Consider the following 26660-nt stretch of genomic DNA (forward strand, 5'->3'; position numbering starts at 1 on the left):
TAAATCTACCCACCAGATGGGATGCCTCTTTCTGTCTTTCTCTTTCTTTCTACACACTTTGACTTCATTTTGTCACTTAAAAGATATGTCATATCCAGGGTGTATTTTGTAAGCTGTCTCAGATCCATCTTATCAGGATGTGGGCCATGAGTCCATGAAAGAATTAGATGTGCTGAGTCTTTGTGTGGAGTGGACGCTGGAGAAATAGCAGTGGAAGCTGGCGGGGGGAGGGAGACCAGGAAGGCTGCAGATGGGAGGTTCTTGGGAACAGGGCCCCGGGAGGGAGGGAGGGTGGCCCAGGGGAAAATGATCCAGACGGGGGTTGGGTTTGAGTGAGGGAGGGGTCATCAGGGGCCAGGTTCAGGGGTCTTGAATGCCAGGCAAAATCTCTGGGTTTTGTGGATCAGCTGTACCCCAGGCACTTTACAGATGCCATTGATAACGTCTGCATTATTCCAGGTTTTACAGCTTAGGAGATGGAGCCTCAGAAAAGTTAAATCATTTGCCTAAGCTCCTGAAATCTAAGAAATGACAGAGCCCAGACTGGAACCCCAAACCATAGGGCCCCAAATCTAGGCTTTTCCCACCTTCCCTTATCCTGGGCCCACAGGGAGCTGTGGAAGCCTTTCAGGGAATGACGTTGTCAGGTGCGTGTTTCAGACGGGTCGTTGCTGCCCACCGCGTGGGGTGCAGTCAGTCTGGAGCCGGGGGACCAGGAGCGCGCTCAGGTCTCTGCAGAGAGACGACGGAGGCTGGGACCAGGGCGGTTGTGGGTGAAGTGGGGGACAGGGGAGGGTGGGGCCTAGAGAGACTTGGGGAGCGGAGCTGAGAGGTCAGGTGGGGTGACTTTTCTTTTTAAAACTCTAAACGCTACAATATTTATACATGATCATTACATATTTAGAAATAATCTTCATTTAACATAAAAAGGAGCAAGTGAAGTACTATCCTTGTTTTCTTGGCCACAATTACAGCTGTCCAGGTGGGGAAGGGAGGCCAAAGCAGTTGCCTGGGTCTCTGTCTTGCTCACCTGGGGTGGAGACAGGGCCGTCTGCTGAGACGGTGAAAAAGCCAGTGCTCGGGAGGCTGCTGAGTGCTTGAGCAGCCACCTATGGAGGCGGGGCTGATTTGGCCTAACCACAGGCACCCCTCACCAGGCCTGGACCCTGACCAGCCCAACCGCCCACGTGGCGTCATTAGCTCTGCTGATGTTGCGATGTGGAGCCATGGATGTCCCAGAGCCCAGGAGAGAGCAGGTGATTCCTGAAGGTCCCTGGCACCTGGGCTGGGGTTTCGGGCTCTGAGCGGACAGAGTGGACTGGACTGGGTGACTCATGGCCCTCACGACTTCCTGCCATTAGAGCCACTAGCTCCCAGCCCTCTGGCCCTGCCGGAATTGGTGGGTCTCCCGCCTTCTCACTGGCTGAGTCAGAGTCCCTGGGGCGCCTCCCCCACCCACCTGGGGGTCCAGGATCCTGGCCTGGGTGTCACCGGCACAGAGAGGGATTGGGGGTGGCCTGGGAGACCCAGAGGGGTGATCCATGTACAAGGACCTGGGAGGACTCAACGGATGGCGAGAGCTCTGATTTCTAGAACAGCACCTGTGTACAAAAAGCACCCACTAGATGTTTGTTTGTTTGTTTGTTTTCCAGTGAAGGAACGAATAGGGAAGAAAACCTGGGATCGTGGCTCACCCAACTGGAAAATGGAGGGGGCTGCTCTGATGGTCTCCAGGAGCCTTTCCAGCTTGACAGCGAGGATTCTGGAGAGCAGAGGGGTTGTCCCCTTGGGGCTCAGGAGAGCAGGCTTTGGAGAGAGGCCACAGGGTGGGGGTCTGCATGGTGGGGGTCTATAGGAGCTAAGCTCTGCATGTTCCTCAGCCCTCCTGCCCTCTCAGGCTGTCCCTGTAAGCTCGGGCACAGACTCTGTGTGTGTGCGTGTTGAGGGGCACCCCGCCAGAGGGGGAGAGCCCACAGCTGGTGTCAGCAACCATGGCAACCGTCCAGAGCCCACGCTGACTGGTCACAAGGGCTGAGAATGGCGGGTTCCACGCCCTGAAGGTGCCAAGGCTCACCTGGGCCCAGGTAGTTTATCCCCACAGGCATCATATGACTTCCCCCAATCAGCTTCCCAGGTGGCTCAGTGGGTAAAGAATTCGCTTGCAGTGCGAGAGACGAGGGTTCAATGCCAGGGTGGGGAAGGCCCCCTGGGGTGAGGGCACTGCCACCCACTCCAGTGTTCTTTCCTGGAGAATCCCAAGGACAGAGGAGCCTGGCGGGCCGCAGTCCACAGGGTCACAAAGAATGACGGCTGAAGTGACTGAGCACGTAGCACCTACCAATTCCTGAACACTCGATGGTGGGTCTCTAGCTAAAGACCCAAGGCTCAGCTCTGACTTGCCAGTGAGTTAGTTTTGCTTGAACCGAAGCGTTCTGTTTCTGGAAAATATTGAATTTCAATACACTGGTCAAAGCAGGCTTTCTTCCCTCTTCCACAGTTGCCACTCACCCCTATCGTTTCACACTTGATAGCTCCACACATGTTATCTACCTGACGCCTGAAGGCTTTTGAGTTTGGGAACCCAGAGCTCAACCACCCCACTTTGTAAGCAGGGAGACTGTGCAGGTAGAATGGAATCCTGGATGATCTCAGGTTGGAAGAGTCCTTGAGGTCCCAAAGGTCTCATTTTCAAATTTCTGCTCCAGTGTCATTTCTTCGAGAGGACTTCCCTGATCAGACTACTCAAAGCAGCACCCCGTCCACTCTGCCTGGTACCCTGTTCTATTCGTCCTCAGCTCCTCCTGACACCCCAGCCTCCAGCCCCCCGGTTTATTCCTCTTGCTGCTGTCTGTGCCCCATGAGGACAGGGACTTGGTTGGTCTTATTCACTGATGAGTAATACCGGGCACATGTTAAGTGTCCCCCCCAAAAAAAATTGTTGGGCGTGGTAGCACCACCCCCAGACCTCTTCCCTGCCTCAGTTCCCCTGGGCTGTTCCGGGGACATCCTGGAGCCGTGCTGTTGTCCCAGGGTCACCCAGCGGTCCCCAGGCCTCCGCCCCTGCCGGGCACTGTGTGTGAGGCGAACCCAGCTGTGTCCTGCCGGCCAGAGGGTGGGGGGCCCTGGTGCCCTTTGGCTCGCCCAACACCCCTCCTCTGAAATCTGACCAGTCACGCCTGAAATCCCAAGCTCAAACAGACCACAGCCTGGGTGTGCACCAGGCGCCTTTTGCGGGCTGTGGGCAGGGCAGGGGCCCGGGTGGGTCTTGGTATCTTGTGTTCTCAGAACCAGAAGAAAGGGGGTGGGCAGGGAGGCCGAGAGCAGGAAACGCTCCTTATTTTTCTGCCAAAAGAGACTTTATTTATTTTTTTCAAAAGTAAAAATATTTGCTCACAAAATCTGTGCAAACACAGTGCAGAAGCGTGAGAAAGAAGGTCAAAAGGACACGCATTCTACCTCCCAAGGACCTGGTCTACAGGACGAGTCCACCTGGGGTCAGAAGGCCTGGGCTCTGCTCCTAGACTGACCACTTTCCAGCTGCAGATCTTGAGGGGGACCTAACTTCTCAGTGCCTCGATTTATTCACCCATAAAATGGGGATATTCGTGTTCATCTCAGCCTCTCGGCCCACTTTCTACTATCCTCTCTTTCCTCCAGCTCCGAGAACATGTCTGTTTAGGACACCATGACCTGACTGGCCCCTGCCCTGCCCACCACCCGTAAAAGTCACATCCTGCACACCCAGGCTGTAGTCTAAACTTGGGATCCAGGCTTAATCAGAACCTGTCACCTAGCATTGTTGTGAGGATTAGATAAGTGGATCCATGGAAGGGCCTAGAACAGTGCCTGGCACATGGTGAGGGCTGTGGATGTACTGGCTAGCATCTTGCTGTCGTCTGACATCATCAGCGTTGCCACCACCCCATTGTCGTCACTGCCATCAGCACCCCTGTTATCATCATCTTTGCAGGTAGCTCCGTATGCACCAACTTGTCTTCCTCCTTCTCACCCCTCTGTCCACCCACCCATCCCTACACCCCCCATCCACCCACCCACCCCCATCTACCCACCCATCCACGTACCCACCCATCCATCCATCCATCCGTCCACCCAACCACCCATCCATCCATTCACCCACCCCACCCACCCACCCATCCACCCATTCACCCCCACCCACCCACCCACCCAACCCATCCACCCACCCACCACTCCCATCACCCACCCACCCCATCCATCCACCCACCACCCAACCATCCACCACAGCCACCCATCCATCCACCCACCCACCCACCCAACCATCCACCCACCCATCCACCCACCCACCCACCCATCCATTCCATCCACCCACTCACCCACCCACCCATCCACCCATCCATCCATCCACCACCCACCCAACCATCCACCCACCACCCACCCATCCACCCTCCCACCCATCCACCCACCCACCCCCATCCATCCATTCACCCCCCCCCCCCCCCAATCCATCCACCCACCCACCCATCCTTCTCTAATGAGAATATCCCCACATACTCTTCTGGAACCTGCTTTTCACACTCCACACTGCATTACAGATAAAATGACTCAGGTCTTGGTTGATGGGAGGAGTGAAGGTGAGGGAAACAAAACCATCACATACCCCTGAAGTGCTGCTTCGCTAGGTTCCATTTCCGTGGGGGCAAACCTAGACTCTGCCTGAGTGCCTTTGGGTGGGATGAACTTTGCAGATCCAGAGCATCTGCAATCAGGTATGAGGTTTTCCTGGTGGTCCAGGGGTTAAGCCTCTGCACTCCCAATGCAGGGCCCTGGGTTCGATTCCTGGTCAGGAAGCTAGATTCTGCATGCCACCGCTAAGATCCTGCGCATGGTGACTAAGACTCAGGTCAGCCAGAAGAAGAGGGGAGTACTGCAGTCAGGCATGTCGGCAGTCAGGAAGGTCATTCCAGGAAGATCTTGGAAGTCAAATAAACGTTTATGCCATTCTTGTGATCCCCATCTCCCTAATCAGGCTGGTGTTTCTGGAGTCGGGGATTGTGTCCCCCTCCTGCCTGATCAGAATGACAGCTCCTTGGGCAAGGTGTTTCTCCTCTCTCTCTGCTTCTCATCCTCCCACCCTGGACCTGTGGATGTGGGATGTCCACTCCGTGCAGTGACTTCCTGGAGTGAGAGGACCTGAGGCTTTGAAGGGTGAACCTGTAATTCCTGGGGCAGCTTCCTCCTTATCAGTGTCCCCGGCCCCGCCCCTGCCCAGCACAGAGGAAGCCTGTCCTCTGAAATTAGTTGTCCCCACTCAGGACTCTAATGGATGTCTCACGTCTGACAGGTCCAACCCCGAATGGCTGACCCCCGGCCCAACCTGCCCACCCCAGCCCTCTCCATCTTTCTGACAACTCTAGCCACCTAGTTGCTGGGACCCAAACCACTCCATTTGCCCTTGACCCCTCTCTTTCTCTCACACCACCTCCAACCCATCAGCAGACCTCAGCTCTATCTTCCAAATCCGCTCAAAATTCAGCCACTTCTCACTACCTTCACAGTTACCGCCGGGACCAAGCCATCAGCAACTCCGGCCTGGATAATGCAGAAGAGCATCGCTGCACGGCTTGACGTCACCCACACTTTACTTCTGCACCTTTACTTGTCCGAGGATATAAATGCCGTCAGGGCAGGGATGGTGGTCTGTCTTGTCCACAGTTGTGCCGCCATCGCCTGAAGGGGCGCCTAGAGAGTAGGTGCTCCATGGATGCTTGTCGAGGGAACAAATGAAATTCTACCATGACTGAGAACAGGTGAGGCCAGTGCTTGCTGGAGTTGGAAGGAGGGGATTTTCGGAAACAAGTAAAGCCTCCCCAGCCCACTGCTCTGAGCTCCCTTTCAAGTGTGCTCCCCACAGGCCGCCCGAGGAAGCCGATCTGGGGTGGCTCCCACCATCTCGAGGCAGGGGGCAGAGGCATCAGCTCACCTCTGGGGACAGTACGGTGTGTTGAGTCAGTGGATCTGGCCATGGCTCTAGTGCTGACTAGATCTGCAGCCACGGTTCCCTTCCCGTGAAATGAGGAGTCCAGTAATGGTTGCCAGCATTTCTTCTAGTGAATGCGAGGCCCTAGGCACTGCGCTAACCCTCCTACGCTTAGCTCAGGTGATCTCCACATCAATCCAATGGAACAGGCACTATAGCTGCAACTATCATCCCACACGTGCAGAAAGAGAGCCATAAAGACATTGACGAACCTGCCAAGATCATAGGATGTTAAGTGGCAGAGCTGGGATTTGAACCCTGACAGTCTGATCGCTCCGTGCATTTATGTGCTAACTGATCCCTTAACGCATTATTGACCAGAGATGTATTAATAGGTCTTTTGTTACCCCAAAGTTATTAACTGGAGATGTTTCAGTATTTACCCACCTAAGAAATCACTGGCCACAGGCCCTGAAGTGCGGTGTTAGTCGCAAAGTCGTGTCTGACTCTTGTGACCCCAAGGACTGTATCCCACCAGGCTCCTCTGTCCATGGGATTTTCCAGGAAAGAGCACTGGAGTGGGCTGCCATTTCCTTCTCCAGGGGATCTTCCTGACCCAGGGATTTAACCTGGGTCTCCTTCATTGCAGGTGGATTCTTTACCACTGAGCCACCAGGGAAGTCCAGGGCAGTAGTTTCTGCGAAAATCCCCCGGTCAGTGAAGTGCTGACCTACGAGATGAGATCTGCAGGCCCCTCAGGCAGCACCGGGCCCTCAGACAGCGCTGCCATCTTTGCATCATTGCCGTGTAGACTCCGTCACCGAGAGTCTGAGGATGGAGGCTAAGGGGGACGGGGGCTGCTGCGAGCCCGCCTTCTGCCGGCAGCTGAGCTCTGCTCCGCCAGGGTCTCAGCTGAAGCCCCCCCATTCCCCAGGGAGGCTTTTGGCACCTCCTCCCTGAGCCTGGTGGATTGACAGGCCAGGAGGGATGGCATGGGGCCAGGAGGTGGGGACCGGGCTCAGGGCAGGCTCTTCAGGTCAGAGGATGAAATTAAAAGGGAGGAGGAAAGCGCCAGCCCGTCAGAACTCACGCCCCTTCCTGGCAACGAGGTGCCTGGGTGCGGAGCCGGGCAGCAGGGCGCACAGAGGTCAGACGCCGGCGGGTCGGGATGGCCCCACAGAGGGCCTTGCGGCTGTCCCCGAAGAAGCCCAGCTACGCTGTGTGTGCTGTGGGGCTGGAAACATACCTGGACGTTCACAGGTGAGAGCCGAGGGGCGCCCAGCTGGCTGGCAGGGGGCTGGGCGCGGCTGGGGCGCCTGCAGCAGCGGGATGGGCCCCCGGAGGCCGAATCGGGCGCCGTGGAGGATGCTGACGAGGGGCTGTTTTGCCAGCAGAGCCACTGGAGTTGCTGCAGCCCCGGGAGAGGGAGAGGGTGCAGGTCCCTGCTGGGGCCCTGGCTCCAGCACCGGGGTCACTCTCTGGCCTCAAGCCCGTGGGCGAGGGTTCCAGCTCTGAGCCCTGGGGCCGCACTCTGGGGTGTGGGTTCTGTGTTCTGACGGCCCCGTTGGACGTGTGCGGAGCATCAGAACGAATTGTTGCTCAAGACGGAGGACTGGACGGTCCTCCCCTGACTGTGCCCTCTGTTTCTGGCCGACGGCCCCTCTCTCAGGCAGAGGGGCGGCGTGCGGCAGCTCGGTCGTTGGAGGCCAACCCTGGGCGACTGGGAAGAGAAGGGGCGAGCTGCGGAAGGAGTGAACGTGTTAGCAGAGGAAGAGGCCTGAGAACAGGCCCGGGGCTTATGTTTCAGCGTGCTCATAAAGGGAAGGCACTCGATGAGCCTGGGGCTTGTGTCTGCGAGAGGGTGATGGGGATGAGGCTGTGGGAGGACAGGGCCCGGATCGGGGCCCGGGACTTGGCCCAGTGAGTTTCCCCGCACAGCCGCCGAGGGAGCTGGACTTGGGGGTCTCCGGGGGCCTTTCCAGCTCTGACATGACTCTAGTCCTACTGGACCAGACGCACCCAGAGCCCCTGTCGGCGGGGAGGGGGCAGTCAAGGTGAGGAGGGTCTGCCTCCCAGAGCAGGTGGGAGCTGGGGTCTGATCTAAGCTGGGACCTGAGCTGGCCCCACTTCACCTGGCCTCAGGGGACCCCACCCCCGGGGCCCCTCCTGCCGCCCCAACTCCTGTCTTTGGGGCGGGGGCCTGGGGGTGGGCTCGGGGAGCCAGGGCCCCGGGGGCCAGGCCTCAGCTCCCAGCTCTTCTGGGGGTCCTGGCCTGGGGCTGGTTCTCTTGCATCTGGGAGATTCTGTTTTCTCCTTTTAACACAGTGTTGCCAGACTTAGCTAATGAAAATACAGGACACCCAGTTTACATTTCAGGTTTAAAAAATAACTTTTTTTTAAGAGTATTGCGTGGGACATACTTGTATTTTTAAAAGTAACAGACATTCAGATTTAGCTCGGCGTCCCGTACTTTATCTGGTGACTATGCTTTACCATCAAGAGCGGGGACGGGGTCTCTAGTGAGCCCCGTCTTCCTATTCCACACCCCTGCTCTCCTCCCAGGGGTGGCTGTTTCTGGAAGGTAACTGCAGAACCTCAGGCCCTTCTGAGAAGCCTTTGACCAGGAGCCAGGAGATGGGAGTTCTGGTTCTGCTTCCGCTGCTGACTTGCTATCTGGCGTGTGCCCAGCCGCAGGCCCTCTCTGGGCCCTGGCAGGATGAGCTGAGTCCCCTGTTGGGTCCAGGCTGGTGGTAAAGCACCCACACTCGGCTTGGACAGACTCGGGGCCTCCTTCTAGCTCCATTGGAGGCTGTGGGGTCCTGGGCAAGCTGCTGCACTCCTCTGAGCCTCAGTTTCCTCATCTGACAAATGGGGGAGCAAGCTCACTGGTGGTAATGGGTGTGTGTGTGCTCACTCGTGTCCTCCTCTTTGCGACCCCATGGGCCGTAGCCCGCCAGGCTCCTCTGTCCATGATGTCTCCCAGGCAAGAACACTGGAGCGGGTTGCCATTTGCTGCTCCAGGGGATCTTCCCAACCTGGGGATGGAGTCCTGGTCTCTTGTGTCTCTGTTTCGGCAGAGGGATTCTGTACCACTCTGCCACCTGGGAGGCCCGGTGGTGGGTTGGGGGGAGGGCAGTAAACGTGAGCCTGCCTGGGTGGGCCCCGCCCCGTGGGAGGGGCCGTGCCACAGCTCTGAGGCTCTGTGGGTCCGCTGCCCTCCCATCGGGCCTAGAGGGTGGAGGAGCAGAAGGCAGATGGGCTGTGTGGTGGGGACACAGGGCACTGAGCCTGGAAACCTCCTTCGGGGTCACCAAGCCCCTCGGCATCCCCAGGGTGGGCTGCGGGGAAGCTGCCTGGTGGTCTGATTCTGCAGGCAGGGCCTGCTGTGGGGTCCTGGTGAGCAGTATGAGGGACCCGCGCCCGGGGTCCTTCAGGAGCCTCACCCTGGATGTCGATGGGGACTCGCATCATGGTCATGAGGGTCTCTGGAAAACAGAAGTTAGTTCTGCAACAAGTTGGTTTGAAAGTAGACCTTGAGAAGAACGTGTGGCCTCTGAGGTCTCTGATAGGTGGGAGCTAGCGACGTGAAGTTGTCGAGCCGGTGGAGGGAGGGGGCGTGGCTTGTCCCCCTGGGAAGGTTTGAAGAGGCGCCTGGGACTTCTTGGCGGTTCAGGGGTTAAGGCTTCCAGCACTGGGGCTGTGGGTGTGATCCCTGGTCCAGGAACGGACAACCCACACGTGGCCAAGAACAAAGGGAGCAGGGGGTCCTGAAGCCCACTCCGGGGCCGGGCTGGCGAGAGGAAGGGGCTGTGCCTGGTGAGCCCGGGGCTCCCCCACCCGCGCTGTGGGTGCCCCGCCCCAGCTAGGCTGAGCAAGGGGCCTCTGGTTGGCCTTGCTGGTAGAAGGGGGACGCCCCCCGAAGACGGGGGTGCCGGTCACCTGAGCTGAGGTCCCAGCCCTCTGGAGCCGCTGGAGATGGGCGTGTGGGGTGACGTCACGGGAAGCGATTAACTCCCCCGTGTGCGCTCCAGACTGGTTATTTGGGGAAACACCTGCTTTGGGATAATAGTGTGCCCTGGGGTGCCTCAGCCCGAGGAGCCCTAGAAATCCCTGACTTAGCATGTGCTGCGGACCCTGCCCTCTCAACCGGCGGGCTGGCGACCCCCTGCGTCTGGCCAGACAGCCTGGACTGTCTCTGTTTTCCTTGCCTGGAGGTGGTCCCCAGAGGACGTCTGCCAAGAAAGGAGGAAGTGTGGCATGGGGAATGCATTCCCGATCCAGGCCGATGCTCCCTGATCTGGGCCGGTGCTCCCTGTCTGCCTGGAGACCAGGATCAGAGCCCCAGGCTGGAGACCACGTGATCATTTGTCCCTGGGGATGGAGGGGAAGGCTGGCCCGGTGAGGCTGGGGACTGTCTCCTGGAGTTTTTCTAAGCCTCCCCCAGCTCCACACAAGCCTCAAAGCCAGATAGACTCTTAGACCCGAGATGGCCGGAATTCCAGGAGCCCAGGGAGGGAGGGGGTTCTCTCCAGGGCCTCTCAGGTGAGCCGGAGAAAAGACCCAATCCGCTTCTTTCTCCGGGGTTCCCTGCATTTCAGGAACCCGGCATACCAAAACGGAGTTGTAAAACTTGTGGTCTGATGTTTACACTGAGTAAATTAATGCTTTTAACTTGTGCAGAAGTACAATGAAGCGTAATTGTGCTCCTCATAGGGTAATTACAGGCCTGGTGCCCGACACTAGCTCATGAGGACCAACAGGCTCCCGGTGCCAGGCGGGGACCCGGGAGAAACCCCCCTCCTCCTCGTTTCGTCCTGCGACTGTGTCCATTCCTTTATAGGAAGTGATGTTAGCGTTCAGATTGAAGATTCTTGGAGGGTATGAGGTTGGGGTCCCCTGCAAGCTCCACGGAGCCAGGAGCGGCCACACCCAATCTGGATGTGAAATGATGGACTGTGACTTCTTAAAACATGCAATCCTGGCTTCAGAGAGGGCACTGGCGGTCAGCCACCCCCCGAGTCTCTGGCTGCCCCCCGTCCTGAGACGGATCTTGTGGGTCTCTCTTTCCTCCCCTCCTCTGCCCCGCAGCCCCCGCCCGGCACCTCCGCCCCCTCCCCATTTCTCCTCCCAGCTGTTTGGGTCTCAGAACCTCTCCTTGTGCCTGACCGTCTTCTGTTCCATCTCCTGCTCCCATCACTTCCAACCCCACCTCCCTCTCCGCCCCAGTTCCCACCTTCCTGTCTCCTTGGGCGGGCAGGGTCTGGCGGTGGACCCTGAGAAAAGACCCCCAGACGCTTCCCCTGTGATGGGTGGTCCTACGCTTTGCTCAGTCCAGAGACGCTTTCTTTCCCGTCGCTGTGGTTTCCGAGCAGCTGTTCGGCTCCACCAAGTGGTCCTGACGCTCTAGGGTGCGGGGTGCAGGCTGTGGGGCCGGAAGGGACTGGCAAGGCCACACCCAGCCGAGGACCTCAGCCCCCGGGAGCCCGAGGGGCCTCGGCTGTGGGCTGGGGGTGGTGGTGGGGATCCCAAACGCTGCCACCAGGGGCCAAGGCGGGGAGCTGGGGCCTGCCGGAACCTTGCAGGGGTCTCCAGCGCACCCAGGCCCAGAGCAGAGAACCCCGCCGCCCTGCGTCTGAGCCCAAGACCGCCTGAAGCCCTGTCAAGCGCATCTCCAACATGACTTCCCAACCACACGCAGGGCCCCTCGGCCCCCACCTGGGGCTCCAGCTCTGTGCTGGGAGGGTGGGCAAAGGGAAGGTCAGGAGCTCCTCAGGAGGAGCCTGCCGAGGCTGTGGTCTGCGCCAGGCTGACAGGCGGCAAGGGAGGAGGCCGGGGCTTCCAGACACAGACGAGGAAGAATGCTGGACCCTGCGCTGACTGGGCCCCGAGGAGGACGTCCCATTGATGGGGCTGCTCGGTGACCGCCGAGCGCGGGAGGGCTGACGACCCGTCACGATCCTGCGGGCTGTGTGACCTCGGGCCAGTTACTCAGCCTCTCTGCGCCTGTGTCCTCCCATGCTAGGAGGGGATGATATCGCCTGTGAATTTGGCCCCTTTTCACAGATGAAGAAGCTGCATGATCCGAGGAGCACAGCCGTGCAGTTCGTCTTTAGCAGGTGGGGAGACAGTCTGAGACGGGACGAGAGATCCGTGATTCTGACTTTCCATTCAGGGCTCGTCTCAGAGATGCCCTGGCCCCCAGCCCCTGTTTGCCTCTGCTGGGATGAAAGCTGCCCCCCGCCGTCTCCAACCTCCATCCCTGGGCCGGCAGGTGTTCCAGAGAAGGGAGGCCTGGCCCAGGCCCTCCGTGCAGGCTCTCTGGACGCGGCCTTAGCTGAGCGATGCCAGGGCATCAGGTCTCTCTGGAAAGGAAAGAAAGAGGGAGAGGACGCAGCTGCACCTGAGGTGGTTCTGCACGCAGGGGGGGATCCCAGCCTGTGATGCGGGGTCTGTGGGCCTCATCACCGCCCCCACACACACACTGTGTCAGCCACAGCCTGGGCAGGCCCAGAGAGAAAGCCACCCTGAGACGGGCTCTGAGCCGTCTGTGGCCTTCACCCCGCTGCGGTCCCTTAGACGTTTCGAGACAGCTGCTCCTTGTCCAGCTCTGTGCTGGGCTGAGGCTCTTGGAGACAAGACAGTCTATGCCCACCCGCGAGGGGCTCCCGCCTTAGTCTGGGGGCTAAGAGAGCCTTCAGGATGTGGACGCTCACCGCTGAATCGCTTACCTGGTTTCTGGCCGGGTCGGAGAGTGAAGGGAGGTGTCGGGATCCTCTCCCCTGGGTCTGCTTGCTGCCCGGGCCCCTGGTGACAGTATGACATGATGCCGGCAGAGTCTTCAGTCCACAGTGCGGGCAGCATTCTCTCAGTCAAGTCTCACGACGAGCTTATGCAGTGACGACTCCTGAGATCCCTTTGCAGACAAAGGCGGAGACACAGAGAGGTCGAGAGGCTTGCCCAGAGTCACACAGCCCGCCCATCACTGGGGGACCTTCCATGTGGTTGGGTTTCCGCAGAGGTGGTAGGCGCAGGGCAGAGGATGAGCTTTGGGGTCAGACCCGAGTGAGGTCAAATCTCAGCTCCCGCCTGTCGCCCCATGTGTGGCCTCCCTGTGACTTTCACGTCACCTGTAAAATGAGAAGCCTGGTAACTGCCCTGCTCAGCAGGCAGGAGCCTCAGGGATGGAATCAGAGCAGAGAGAAGCACGTCGGAGGCCGTGCTGTCCCTGCCCTGGGCGGGTCCCGTGAGGCCAGGCTGGGGTGATTCATCACTGCTTTCCTGTGCCCAGGGTGGCCCCTGCCACAGCAGGCACTCAGGAAATTCGTGTTGAGGTGGAGCAGCCGGCAGCAGAGACAGGACTCATGAGCTCCTGGGGGAGTTGCGTCCTTTAGGGCTGGCTGCCTCCGGGGACTATTGGCATAGCAGGTCTTGGTCCCCAGCAGAAGGGACCCCAGAGCTGGCTGCGCCAGAGAGGACTTGTCGGGTCAAGTCCAGGACACCTGGAGGGTGGCCCTTCCCGGGCAGGCAGGTGGCTGATCAGATGTGAAGGAGAAGCCACAGGCTTGGCCAGTCTGTTCTGCCCAAGGGCTGCCTACCAGCTTGCCCCTCAGCCTTTCTATCCAGTTCGCATTAGTCCCCCTTCCGCCCTTGCCTCTCCGCAGCAGAGTGTCTCGGTCAAGCCTCCAGGACACCCTGGTCCTCTGTCGCCAGCCCATACCCTTTCCCCCAGCTGGAGGCTGGGTCAGCACCACTCTGCCCTCCCCGCCCAGACCCTCGGCTGGGCAGAGGGGCCCCCTGGCACACACTCGGTGCTTGAAGATGCCGCCCTGGTATCACCCTGCCCAACATCACCTGTGAAACGTGCTGTCCTTATGCCTGACCAGGCGGGTGGACACATATGTAGCTAAAGCAAGTGAGCCAGGCTGGGAATGACCTGTTGATTTGAATTCCCTTTCCCATCCTCTGTGCCTCCTTTTGTGAGATTCTCCAAGAGCTGACTCCGTTCTCCTTGCAGCCTCCTGATTAACCTGGTGAACCAGGCCCTGCTCTGGGCCCGGGGCCCGGGGTGAGGCTGAGTCAGGATGCCGTTCTGGGTGACACAGACTGTGAGGGGGCTGCAGGGAGGGTCTGGACCAGGCTGTGGGGCACGGGGGAAGGAGACAGGGTCCTGGCCCGACTGGGTTGGGCTGCTGGGGGCTCTGGGCAGAGTGATAGTAACAGCAATGATGGCACCAAACGCTTAAGCGCCTACTGTATGCCAAGCACTTTAGTATATCGCTTTCTTTTTTAAAATTTTAATTTCTTGGTCACACCGCAAGGCATCTGGGATCTTAGTTCTCCGACCAGGGATTGAACCCATGCTCCCTGCTTTGGAAGATCGGAGTCTACTGGACCACCAGGGAGGTCCCGTGCCAAGCACTTTAAATGCCGCATCTGGCAGAATCCGCCCAGCAGCCCTAGGAAGTAGCTCTTTGGATTATATCCATTTTACTGAGGAGGAAAATCGAGGCTCAGAGCAGCTGGGTGACCGAATCCCAGGCCATATGCCTCCCACAGCCCATACTCTGCTCCACAGAAGGGGTGGCATTTGGAGGAGCTCAGTTGGTAAGGAATCCGCTGCAAGGCGGGAGACCTGGGTTCGATCCATGGGTTGGGAAGATCCGCTGGAGAAGGGAACGGCTACCCACTCCAGTATTCTGGCCTGGAGAATTCCATGGACTGTATAGTTCATAGGTTTGCAAAGAGTCAGGCACGACTGAGCGACTTTCATTTCATTTCATTTCAAAGAGTGCGGAAGGCTGCCTCTCCCATCCCCATCCCAGCTGTGAGTTGAAGGGACAAGCTCACAGTCTCATCAGCCTGGCTGTGGCGATGGCAGTAAAGCTAATGACAGTGATGACGCCTGGGAGAGTGGGTGCCTCTGGTATGGTAATGACCGAGTCCCTCTCATTTAATGAAGGGGTACTTTCAAATCCATGTCCTCACTTGACTCTGGGTCTGGAGACACGCCAGAGCTGCATCCCGGGGTTTGGTCCGGTCCAGGGGCTGCATCATGAGACTGGACCACACAGCTGCCGATGAGTTGCAGGGTGTGAGGGTCAGAGGAGGGGGTAGGGGTGGTTCCGGCTCATGGATCGGGTGAGCCGCAGAGCAGCTCAGGAGAAGTGAAGACAAGTCCCACTGTGGGCGGCCTGTGGCTCAAGACACCCACACCTGCCTGTCCCACCCCCCAGAGCAGCCCTTAATCCTCAGCTGCACCCAGAGACCCAGGAGCCTGAGAAGGGAGGAAAGGCTCCGAGAACCCGTCCTGGAGGCGCGGGACAGGGGAGCAGGGGGCACACCAAGGGAATCTGGCCTGGCACAGCCTGTAGATGTGGAAACAGAGGCCCTTCCCCGGGGGGCTGCAAACACACACGCACACATACACGCCCACACACGCACATGCGCATGCACACACATGCACGCGCACACACGCACACACAGACGCCCACACACACATGCACACACGCACACACGTGCACACACACACATGCACGCCCACACGCACGCACACACACGCCCACACACACACACGCACAAAACAACAACACAAACCCCTCCTCCTGGGCCAGCCGCAGACACCGGCCTTTCTCACGCTGAGAGGCGGCCTGGATGGGGGGACTGGCGTGGAAGGAAGTGGGGCCTGAGCAGCCGCCTCCCAGAGAGCAGGGATTCCTGCCCGGCCTCCGCCCTGCCTGTCAGGCGCCTCCTGTAGGAAGCCTCCTCTCCCCAGCGTCCACCCTTGTAGCGACTCCCCTGGCCCCTGCGGGGGAGAAAGCAGCTGAGACCAGGATCCCAGCACCCGGAGAGGGGTGAGCTAGTTGTGAGCTGCGGAGGAAGGCTGGAGGTAGGTCCAGACTGCAGGGGACCAGGCTGGGCTCGGGAGGCCCTGACAGCCCCAGTTCCTTACACTATTATTAAAGTTTTTATTGGAGCAGAGCTGATCTCAGGTGCCACTAGTGAGAAAGAGCCTGCCCGCCAATGCGGGAGACCTACGAGACTCAGGTTCGATCTCTGGGTCGGGAAGGTCTCCTGGAGAAGGGAACGGCAACCCACTCCAGTTTTCTCACCTGGAGAATCCCATGGGCAGAGGAGCCTCGCGGGCTACAGACCATGGGGTGCAAAGAGTCGGACAGGACTGAAGCGATGTGGCGTGCGCAGGCTGACTTACAATGCTGTGTCCGTTTCAGGCGTTCAGCAAGGTGAATCAGTCACACACACACACATATCCACTCCTCTTTAGATTCTGTTCCCTACAGGCCGTTACAGAGCATTGAGTAGAGGTCCCTGTATGTGCTACAACGTAGGTCCCTGCTGGACAGTAGGTCCTTATTAGTTATCTGTTTTATATATTTGCTGTTGTTGAGTTGCTAAGTTGTGTCCAACTCTTCGCGACCCCATGGACTGTAGCCTGCGAGGCTCCTCTGTCCATGGGATTTCGCACGCAAGAATCCTGGAGTGGGTTGCCATTTCCTTCTCCAGGGAGTCTTCCTGACACAGGGACTGTATTTGAGTCTCCTGCATTGGTGGATGGATTCTGAACTGCCAGGAGAGTCTATTTTATATATAGTAGTGTTTATATCCCAGTCTTCCAGTTTATCCCTTCCCACCCCTTCTTACATTATTATTGTTATTATGATGTTCTACCAATATTCCAAATAAAGGGTTGTGTGCCCAAGACTGTGACTTGGAAATGTCAACTTTTGCCCAAAGCTGGGGATTGACTCCAAGGAACCCTGCTTCCCTTGAAAGGGCTGCGTGAGCAGTGAACGTCCCCAGGCTCTCCCCGGAGCTGGAACCCCTTCTGCAGCCAGCAGGACACACCGGGCTCCTGCTGACGTGCTCTCAGGGTGTGTGAGCAGGGGCCCTGGGGCTGGATCGACTGAATTCAAATTCCAGCTCAACCAGCCTGCCAGCTGGGCGGCCCAGGGCACGCCATCCTGTCACCGAACCACACTTGGGCCTGCTCACCGGCTCACCGGCCCACAGTAAAGCCGGTCTACTGACACTGGGCCGAGGTGAAGGAAAGGGCAGTGTTAATTGCAGGCACTAAGCAAGGAGTCCAGGAAGCTGGTGCTTGTGAGACCTGAGCTCCTGGGTAGCTCTGAGGGGAAGGGTTTAAAGACCGGGTAACGGAGAGGGCCGCTGGGTGCGTTTCCTCCCAGCATTTCTTGGCTGGAGTCCAGCTGACTTACAATGATGTGCTGGTTTCTGCCATGCAGCCAAGTGATTCAGTTACATGTGAACACACATTCTTTTTCACACTCTCTCCCATTATGGTTTAGTACAGGGTAGTTTTTTAACTGATTGATCAATACTTTGGCTGCCTCGGGTCTCAGCGGCATTGCCTCACGCAGGATCTTTCCTTGTGGTGCGTGGACTCTCTCCTAAGGTGCTCTGCATGTGGGATCTTAGCTCCCTGACGAGGGATCAAACCCGATCCCCTGCATTGCAAGGTGGGTCCTTAATCTCTGGACCACCAGGGACGTCCTTTTCATAGGATACTGGAGGCGGCTCCCTGTGCTACCCAGTAAGACCTTGTTTGTCTGTTTTATCTGAAACAGCTCGTCTGCTACCCCAGCCTCCCGCTCGAGAGCTCCCCGGCCCCTCCCTTTGGCAGCCTGTTCTCTGTGTCTGTGGTTCTGTTTCTCTTCCATAGCTGGGTTCATTTGCATCATACTTTAGGTTCCATATGCAAGTGATATCATACGGTATTTGTCTTTCTCTTTCTGACTTACTTCACTTGCTATGATGATCTCTAGTTTTACCCATGTTGCTGCAGACTGTGCATGCTCAGTCGCTTCCGTCGTGTCCGACTCTGCGACCCCGTGGACTGTAGCCCGCCCGGCTCCTCTGTCCATGGGATTCTCCAGGCAAGAATACTGGAGTGGGTTGCCATGCCCTCCTCCGGGGCATCTTCCCGACCCAGGGATGGAACCCACATCTCCTGTGTCTCCTGCATTGGTGGGACAGTTCTTTACCACTAGTGGCACCTGGAAAAAGCTCCTCTTTTAAGGCTGAGTATTATTCTATTGTATATATGTACCGTACCTTCTTTATCCATGCATCTGTTGATGGATATTCAAGTTGTTTTCATGTCTTGGCTATTCTATTGTGAGTAGTGCTACTATGAACACAGGGATGCATGTATATTTTTGAATTACAGTTTTGTCTAGATGTATGCCCAGGAGTGGGAATGTTGGATCATATGGTAATTTTATTTTTAGTTTTTATTTGTAGACTTTATTTATTTATTATTATTATTATTATTATTAGGAGTATAATTGCTTTGCAATGTTGTGCTGGTTTCCACTGTCCCACAAGCTGAATCAGCTGTGTGTACACATATCCCCTCCCTCCACCCCTCTGGGTCGTCACAGAGCGCAGGCTGAGCTCCCTGCGCTGTGCAATGGTTTCCCACTTGGTTATTCTGTCGCTCAGTCATGTCCGACTCTTTGCGACCCCATGGACTGCAGCACGCCAGGCTTCCCTGTCCTTCACCATCTCCCGGAGGTAGCCCAAATTCATGTCCATGGAGTCGGTGATGCCATCCAACCATCTCATCCTCTGTCGTCCCCTTCTCCTGCCTTCAGTCTTTCCCAGAATCAGGGTCTTTTTCAATGAGTTGGCTCTTTGAACCAGGTGGCCAAAGTATTGCAGCTTCAGCTTCAGCATCGGTCCTTCCATGAATGTTCAGGGGTGATTTCCTTTAGGACTGATTGGTTGGATCTCCTTGCCGTCCAAGGGGCTCTCAGCAGTCTTCTCCAGCGAGATGGCTCAGAAGCATCCGTTCTTCAGCACTGAGTGTTCTTTATGGTCCAGCTCTCACATCTGTACATGACCACTGGAAAAACCATAGCTTTGACTATACAGACCTTTGTTGGCAAAGTGATGTCTCTGCTTTTTAATACACTATCTAGGTTTGTCATAGCTTTTCTTCCAAGGAGAAAGCATTTTTAAATTTCCTGGCTGTAGTCACTATCCACAGTAATTTTGGGGCCCAAGAAAATAAAATCTGCCACTGTTTCCATTTTTTCCCCATCTATTTGCCATGAAGTGATGGGACCTGATGCCATGATCTTCATTTTTTGAATGTTGAATTTTAAACCAGCTTTTCCACTCTCCTCTTTCACCCTCATCAAGAGGCTCTTTAGTTCCTCTTCACTTTCTGCCATTAGGGTGGTATCATCTGAATATCTGAGGCTGTTGATATTTCTCCTGGCAATCTTGATTCCAGCTTGTGATTCATCCAGCCTGGCATTTTGCATGATGTTCTTTGCATAGAAGTTAAATAAACAAGGCGACAGTATCCAGCCTAGTCATACTCCTTTCCCAATTTTAAATCAGTCCATTGTTCCATGCCCAGTTCTGTTACATTTGGACCTGCATACAGGTTTCTCAGGAGGCAGGCAAGGTGGTCTAGTATTCCCATGTCTTGAAGAATTTTCCACAGTTTTTTGTGATTCACACAGTCAAAGGCTTTAGTATAGACAATGAAGCAGAGTAGGTATTTTCCTGGAATTTCCTTACTTTCTTAATGATCCAACAAATGTTGGCAATTTGATCTCTGGTTCCTCTGCCTTTTGTAAACCCAGCTTGTACACCTTCAGCTCAGGCACTGCTGAAGCCTAGCTTGAAGGATTTTGAGCATTTCCTTGCTAGCATGTGAAATGAACTCTAGTTTGAACATTCTTTGGCATTGCCTGTCCTTGAGATTGGAATGAAAACTGACTTTTTCCAGTCCTGTGGCCACTAATGAGTTTTCCAAATTTTCTGACACATTGAGTGCAACACTCTAAAGCATCATCTTTTAGGATTTGAAATAGCTCAGCTGGAATTTCATCACCTCCACAAGCTTTGTTCTTAGTAATGCTTCCTAAGGCCCACTTGACTTCATACTTCACAAGCTATCTATTTTATAGATAGTACTGTGTATATATAAATGCTAGTCTCTTAGTTTGTCCCACCTTCCCCTTCTTCCCCTGAGGTCCACAGGTCCATTCTCTAAGTCAGCATTTCTATCCCTGCCCTGCAGATAGGTTCATGTGTACCAGTTTTTCTAGATTCCATATTTAAGGGTTAATATACACTAGTTGTTTTTCTCTGACTTACTTCACTTTGTATGACATCACTACAGATGACCTGATTTCATCCTTTTTATGGCTGTATAATATTCCATTGCGTATATGTACCACATCTTCTTGATCCATTCATCTGTCAATGAACATTTAGATTGCTTCCATGTTCTGGCTATTGTAAACAGTGCAGCAGAGAACCTTGGGGTACATGTGTCTTTTTGAGTTATGGTTTTCTCAGGGTATATGCCCAGCAGTGGGATTGCTGGGTCATATGATAGTTCATTTTTTAGCTTTTTAAGGTAACTCCATACTGTTCTCCAAATGACCGTATCAATTTACATTCACACCAACAAGTTTGCAAGAGGGTTCCCTTTTCGCCACACTCTCTCCAGCATTTATTGTTTGTAGATTTTTTTGATGATGGCCATTCTGACTGGTGTGAGATGGTACTTCATCGTAGTTTTGATTTGCATTTCTCTAGTAGTTAGCGATATTAAGCATCTTTTCAGGTGCCTATTGGCCATCTGTATTTCTTCTTTGGAGAAATGTCTATCTTAGGTCTTCTGTTGATTTTTCAATTGGGTTGCTTGCTTTTTTTGTTGTTGAGCTTTATGAGTTGCCTGTATATTTTCAAAATTAAGCCCTTGTTGGTTGCACCATTTGCAAATATTTTCTCCTGTTCTGTAGGCTGTCTTTTCATTTTTGTTTGTGCTTTCCTTTGTTGCAAAAGCGTATAAGTTTGGTTAGGTCCCGTTTGTTCATTTTTGTTTTTATTTCTGTTGTCTTGGGAGATTGACCTAAGAAAACATGCATACGATTTATTTCAGGGAATGTTTTGTCCGTGATCTCATCTGGACTTTTGTGGTGTCCTGTCTTGTGTGTGAGCCTGAAGCCATTTTGAGTTTTTGTGTAAGGTGAGCGGGTGTGTTCTGTTTCACTGAAAGGTTTTAAAGACAAAGAGTGAGGGAAAGGGTTGTAGGGTGTGTGATCGTGGACGTTCTTGTGATTGGCTGGTGGTGAGGTAATCAGGAGTCAGCCTCATCAGCCTTCTGGGTCTACGTGCTTGTGGGCAGCATACAATTAACTTCTTCCCCCTGGTGGGGGCTTCAGTATCTGCAAAACAATTCCAGGGTATGGCTCAGAATATTATCTATAGATTTTGAGGAGGAACTAAAGGTCCTTAAATTTTTGAGTGGCTAAACTATTATTTTGTCTTGTTTGGCTGTTTTCCTTTGTTTCTGCATTTTCTCGATTTCCTGGTTAAATTTCTTCTTTGGAACTCAAGGAAAGCCTAGGAGGCTAGAGTTTTATTACGAGCGAGAGGCAGGTGGAGGATGTGGAGGAGGGCGGGGAAGTCTGTTCAGGAGGGTCCACAGGGTCCTGCTTGGTTACCGTTCCACGTGCCCGGGTTGTCTCGTCCTCATCCATGAAACAAGGGCTTCCTGTACGTCTTGCCCACAGCCAGGCCCCGCACTGGGTGCTGAGATGACCACAGTTTTGGTGAATGTAGAACGGGAAAGGTCCCTGCATCCTAGGGGGAGAAATGGGAGACAGACCACAGGGAAATGCATGAGATAAACGTGGCATGTCAGGTGACAAGTGCCACGGGCTGAAATGAGGTGCAGCCGGCTCGTGCGGTTAGGGATGTGGGGCCCACAGTGCCTCCCACGAGCCCCCGCCTTAAACAGGGCAGTCAGGGCGCCTCTGGGAAAGAGCTGAGGCACTGAGCCCCCGGGACGCTCCCGGCCGAACGTTCCGAATGCAGAGAACCCAAGTGCAAAGGCAGGTGAAGCGTCGCCCGTGCTCCGCAACAAGGGAAGCTCCTGCAAGGAGAGATGCCCACGCCACAGTCAGAGCAGCCCCCGCTCACAGCAACTAGGGAAGAGCCCATCAATAGCAAAGACCCAGCACAGCCAAAGATAGTAAAGAGCCAGGGCCCAGTACAACCGGAAGAGTGCACGGTCACCCCGGTGGAAGGCTGTGAGCCCCCCAGGAAGGCGAGGACGGCGGCAGCACGAGCTTTTCGCAGCGTGGTAGGGTGCCTCCCTGAGGGCGCCAAAGGGAGGTTTACAAACCTGTTGTCAAACACAGCCATTAGTTAAAACTAAACTGTATGTTGCTTGCTTGTTCAGTTGCTCCGTTGTGTCCGACTCTTTGCAGCCCCATGGACTGTAGCCCGCCAGGCTCCTCTGTCCATGGGATTTCCCAGGCAAGAATACTGGGGTGGGTTGCCACGCCCTCCTGCAGGGGATCTTCCTGACCCAGGGATCGAACCCTTGTCTTTTGCATCTCCTGCATTGGCAGGTGGATTCTTTATCACTGAGCCACCTGGGAAGCCTCCACCACTGTTTTAAATACAGTTTATTTAACAGTAATAACAAGAGAAGCCACCACCAGGAGAAGCCTGAGCACTGAATGAAGACCTAGCGGAACCAAAAATACAAAAATTTTAAAAAGACGATGGCAGCGATTTCCCTGGTGGTTCAGTGGTAAAAATTCTGTGCTCCCAATACAGGGGGTAGATCTGCTTCCTGGTCAGGGAACTAATATCCTGCATGCCGCCAAATTTTTTAAAAAAATCAATCAAAAAATAAATGGTCAGTACTTTAAAAAAAAAAAAGATAAAAAATACTTAACATGCATCTGTTTCCAAATATTTTGCTGCATCCTGCCATCACCTCTGTTCCACCAGCATTTCTCTGTCTGGTAGGAGAGTGGTATGTAGGGGCCTCTTTTGCATCTCTTTGCAACTCTGGGTTCAATGATGTTGCGATGATAACTTGAAACTGACCTTAGTGGGAGTGTTTACACCACAGAAGTTGGCGGTCTACAAATCAGGACTCCATTTGTTGTTTTATTGATGAAGACAAGGTGAATAACGCAGATTAAGTTTGATGTCTATAGCTGTTGCGCTGAGATTAACATAAAACTGTGAGGAGGTGCTTGTCCGGGACCTTCTGATGAAGGGACAGTGTCTCCATTGCCTCGGTTTCTTCTTCCTCTCGAGCACAGATGAGAAAACCCATCAGCCTTCACACCACATGCGCTTATGACTGTGAATTTAGGACAGCTTCTTTATCGGGGAAAGAATGAGCAGATCGGGTGCAGCTCCGTGTGTGGAGTCATGATGGAGCTGCAGCCATCGTAGGCTCCTGTCAGGAGGTGGGTGGCCTCACTGAGAAGGTGACATTTGAGCCCTGAAGAGGGTAAGGGAGGGAGCCTTGTGGGATCTGCAGGAAAAGCATTTTCTGCAGAGGGAACAGCCAGTGCAAAGGCCCTGAGGCGGGACAGCCCGGCAGCTTCAGGGACCATCGGGAAGGTCAGTGAGGCCTGAGCAGAGTGAGTGGGGAAGAGCAGGCCCGGGGGGGGTTGTTGCTGCAGGTGGGGCAGGGTTGACCAGGAGGGGCCTCGTGTGCCATCCGAGACGATGCTGTGCGTGGCTGGGGCCAGCGCTTCTGAGCTTAGAAGAGCGTGCTCTGTTTGTTGGGGAACAGACTGGAGTGAGCACAGGCGGGCCCAGGAAGCCGTCTAGCACTCTAGGGGGCCAGGGACGGCAGTGGAGGACGTGAGAGGTGGGTTTCCCATTGGGTTGGAGAGATTGGAAGCATCGGAACTGGAAGTTTCAGGAGAGGGGTGGGGTTGGGGTTGCCCAGAGGGGTTCCGTCTCTGCTCTCTGGAGTTTCAGGGGCCGCTATGGGAGCAGAAGGGTTGAACACTATGACTTGGCATCTCCCCCAGGCCCTTCTGTCCGCCTCTGCCCAGGGTTTCGTTCTAGGTCCGCGGAAAGAACTCTGCCCCTGAGACGAAACTCCACAGCCTTGCTCTGCTCTGAGCCCTTTGTGATGCAGACAGGGAGACTGAGGCCAGGGGGTGATGGGCTCGGGGCAGGTCACGTGGGCAATGGTGGAGAGCTGGGATGGGGCCCCGGGGCCTGACCGGGTTGGTCTCCTGGCCAGAGGCACCCCCCACACCCCACCCCCGCCATGGGGGGCTGTCTGCATCCCCTGGCAGCCCCACTCCCCCTTGCTGGTCTCTTCTGAGCCACGGACACTCCCCTTTCTCCTGTCAGCGATGTGCCCAAGGGTGCTGAGAACTTTGAGGTCTCTGGGAGCTCCGGGGTGAAGATCTTCATAGCCTATGACCCAGCGCGGGTGACAGAGCCCACGGGCAGGGCCCACTGGCCCCTGGATGCCAGCGTGGACGTGATCATATCCGTGGACGCAGCCAGTAAGGCTTTAAACGACCTCAAGGTAAGAGGCCCTTCTCCGCAGGTCAGAGCCCCAGACAAAGCACACCCCATTCACACACCGCCCTAGTCAGCCAGCCCTGCAAGGCTCCGACGCCCAAATCCACACACACGACACATCCCGAAACAAGCCCATAGACACCTAAGCCTGTAAACCCACCCGACATGCCAACATCCACACACAGCAGGAATGAATACTCCCGTAAAGGCACAGCCTGCCTGATCGCCCCTTCAAGTTCACAGACACCCCCTTGGGTCCCAGCTCCACACCGACCCCGAACAAGCCCCGCCCACTCCCGTGCAGACAGGCGTCCTCAGCAAGAGCCACGCGCGTGCGCACATACACGCATGCATCGGACATAGGTGCATACCTGGATGCACGCGTGTCTCCCACCTAAGGAAGCAGGAAACCTCTTTCACAGACGACACGACACCTTCTCACTCGCCCCCAGGCGCCTGCCACACACGCAGTGACCCCAGACTCACTGATCAGCTTTTTCTCCAGGGACACGGGGAAGCTGAGGGCCGTGCAGCTGTTGAGAGCAGGGCCCCGGAGCTCAGACCCCCTGAGCGCCGCCTACTGGGCCAGCCTGGGGGCTCTCTGAGAGGCCCAGGTTGAGCCCTTTGCATGGACTGTGGGCCGTGTGAGCATGGGCTGCGATCGTGGGGTGGGAAGGGTCGTTGTTCCCATTTTACAGGTGAAGAAACTGAGGCTTAGGGAGACTGAGTACCTTGCCTGAGTCACTGGTGACGGCCACCCCTTCCCGCATTCTTTCTCCCTGGCCTCTCCACGGACGCCTAAGGGTCCGGCTGCCCCCGGGGCCCGCCCCCACCCTGTCTGGCCCTCCTGGCCCCTCAGCCGAGCCCTGGGCCCCAGGGAGGCACCTGCTCTCTCCAGCTGGAGAAAGTGGCTCTGGATCCGGGCGCAGAGCCCGTGGGCCCCGGGCCTTCGCCAGCAGGGAGCAGCCGGGGCCCCCACCCCCCCATCTACACAGGGCCGCTGGGGTGTCCCCTCCGCCCCCTGCCTCAGCCATCCCCGCAGGGCTGGCTGGGCCCACTCAGGGCTGACGGTGTCCCCGCAGGTGAAGATCTCCTACTTCGGGCAGCCGGCGGGCGGGGCCCTGGGCCACAGCGTGCTCTACCTCACGGGTGCAGGTAAGTCCCGCCTCCGGGCCTCCACGCATCCCTGCCCTTTCCCCTCCACGCTGGCTGCTTGAGGGTCTTAGGGAGGCCCAGGGCCATCTTCCTTCTCCACCGAGGAGCTTGGCTCCTTCAGAGGCCATCCATCTGCTCCAGACCCCCAGGACTGGAGCCCCAGCTGTGCTTACAGCCACAGCGACCTAGAAACTGCACGGCCCTTGGGTCTCCAGCCAGACCACAACAGGCTTCCTCCATCCAGAGTCCCGGAGCCTCAAGGCTCGTCACTAAACATGCAGAGCCGCACGCTACCTTCAGCCAGACCCTGGGCAGCGACCCTAACAGCAGAGCCAGCAGCTGGAATCTCAGGCCTCGTCCTGGCCTCCAGAGTCAGGGCCCCCAAGGGTTAGCAATTCAGGGCATGCAGATGAGTGAGAAAGTCAAGAGCCCAAGGCTTGGGTCCCTCAAAAGCCAGAGCCACAGGGGCGGGGCTCCCGGGCATTGGGCATGGTCCCCAGAACAGGGCTGCCTGGTTCTCCTGGGCTTGGGGGAGGGTCAAAGCTTGCCCCAACCTGGACACTATGGTGAGACGGGGGACCGGGGAGCTCAGGTAACCCCTCCCCATCTCTTTTCAGACATCTCCCTCGACGCGGACACTGGCCGCACAGGCAAGGTGAAAAGGACCCAAGGCGACAAGGTGGGCCTCCTCCAGCTATCCCAAGACGGCGGGGTCAACAGGCAGACCTGGGGGTGGTCCGGGGGGGGCTCTGCCTCCAGAAGGGTGACGGATTCCTGGACTCTGTGTATCCAGCAGTGTGGGGAGGCCATCTGAGGACTCCCCATCAGCGTGAGAGGGCCTGACACTGTGTGATCAGCATGCTGTGTGACTCCTGGAAAACAGCCTACCCTCTGTGGTCTCTAGTGCCACCTCACACCTGGGATCTTTTGCTTGAGGTCTTTTCTATTTCCTGGGCTGTATTTGGACCCCTAAGCATGATAGGTGCTTCTTAAAAGGTTGTCAAGTGACTGAATGAAGGCTTCTGGTAGAGGAGGCTGCATGGACTACCCTGGTTAGATTCTGAAGAGAGAGAGAGGGAAGGTGGGGTGGGCCCCGGGCATTATCCCACAGCAAGTGTCTGAAGACTATCCTGGGAGGGTAGAAAGTAAGATTTGTGGGGAAGGACCCCAGGGAGGACGCCTGCCT

General features: G+C 56.1%; 1 protein-coding gene across 2 annotated transcripts in view; it reads left to right on the forward strand.

Annotated features, from left to right (window-relative positions):
* Window positions 1–7061: 7061 nt before the first annotated feature.
* Window positions 7062–26660, forward strand: part of PADI1 (peptidyl arginine deiminase 1) — a 40869-nt gene continuing 21270 nt past the window's right edge. Inside the window, exons 1-4 of one of the 2 annotated variants that reach the window (XM_043445801.1) lie at window positions 7062–7216; window positions 24143–24323; window positions 25402–25474; window positions 26092–26153. In XM_043445801.1, coding sequence (XP_043301736.1) covers window positions 7125–7216; window positions 24143–24323; window positions 25402–25474; window positions 26092–26153 — 408 coding nt within the window. In that variant the 5' untranslated portion in view covers window positions 7062–7124. The remainder of the gene's footprint in view (window positions 7217–24142; window positions 24324–25401; window positions 25475–26091; window positions 26154–26660) is intronic. The other variant, XM_043445802.1, reaches the window with a different exon arrangement.

The sequence above is a fragment of the Cervus canadensis genome, chromosome 24 (assembly GCF_019320065.1).
Source record: "Cervus canadensis isolate Bull #8, Minnesota chromosome 24, ASM1932006v1, whole genome shotgun sequence".
Lineage (NCBI taxonomy): Eukaryota > Metazoa > Chordata > Mammalia > Artiodactyla > Cervidae > Cervus > Cervus canadensis.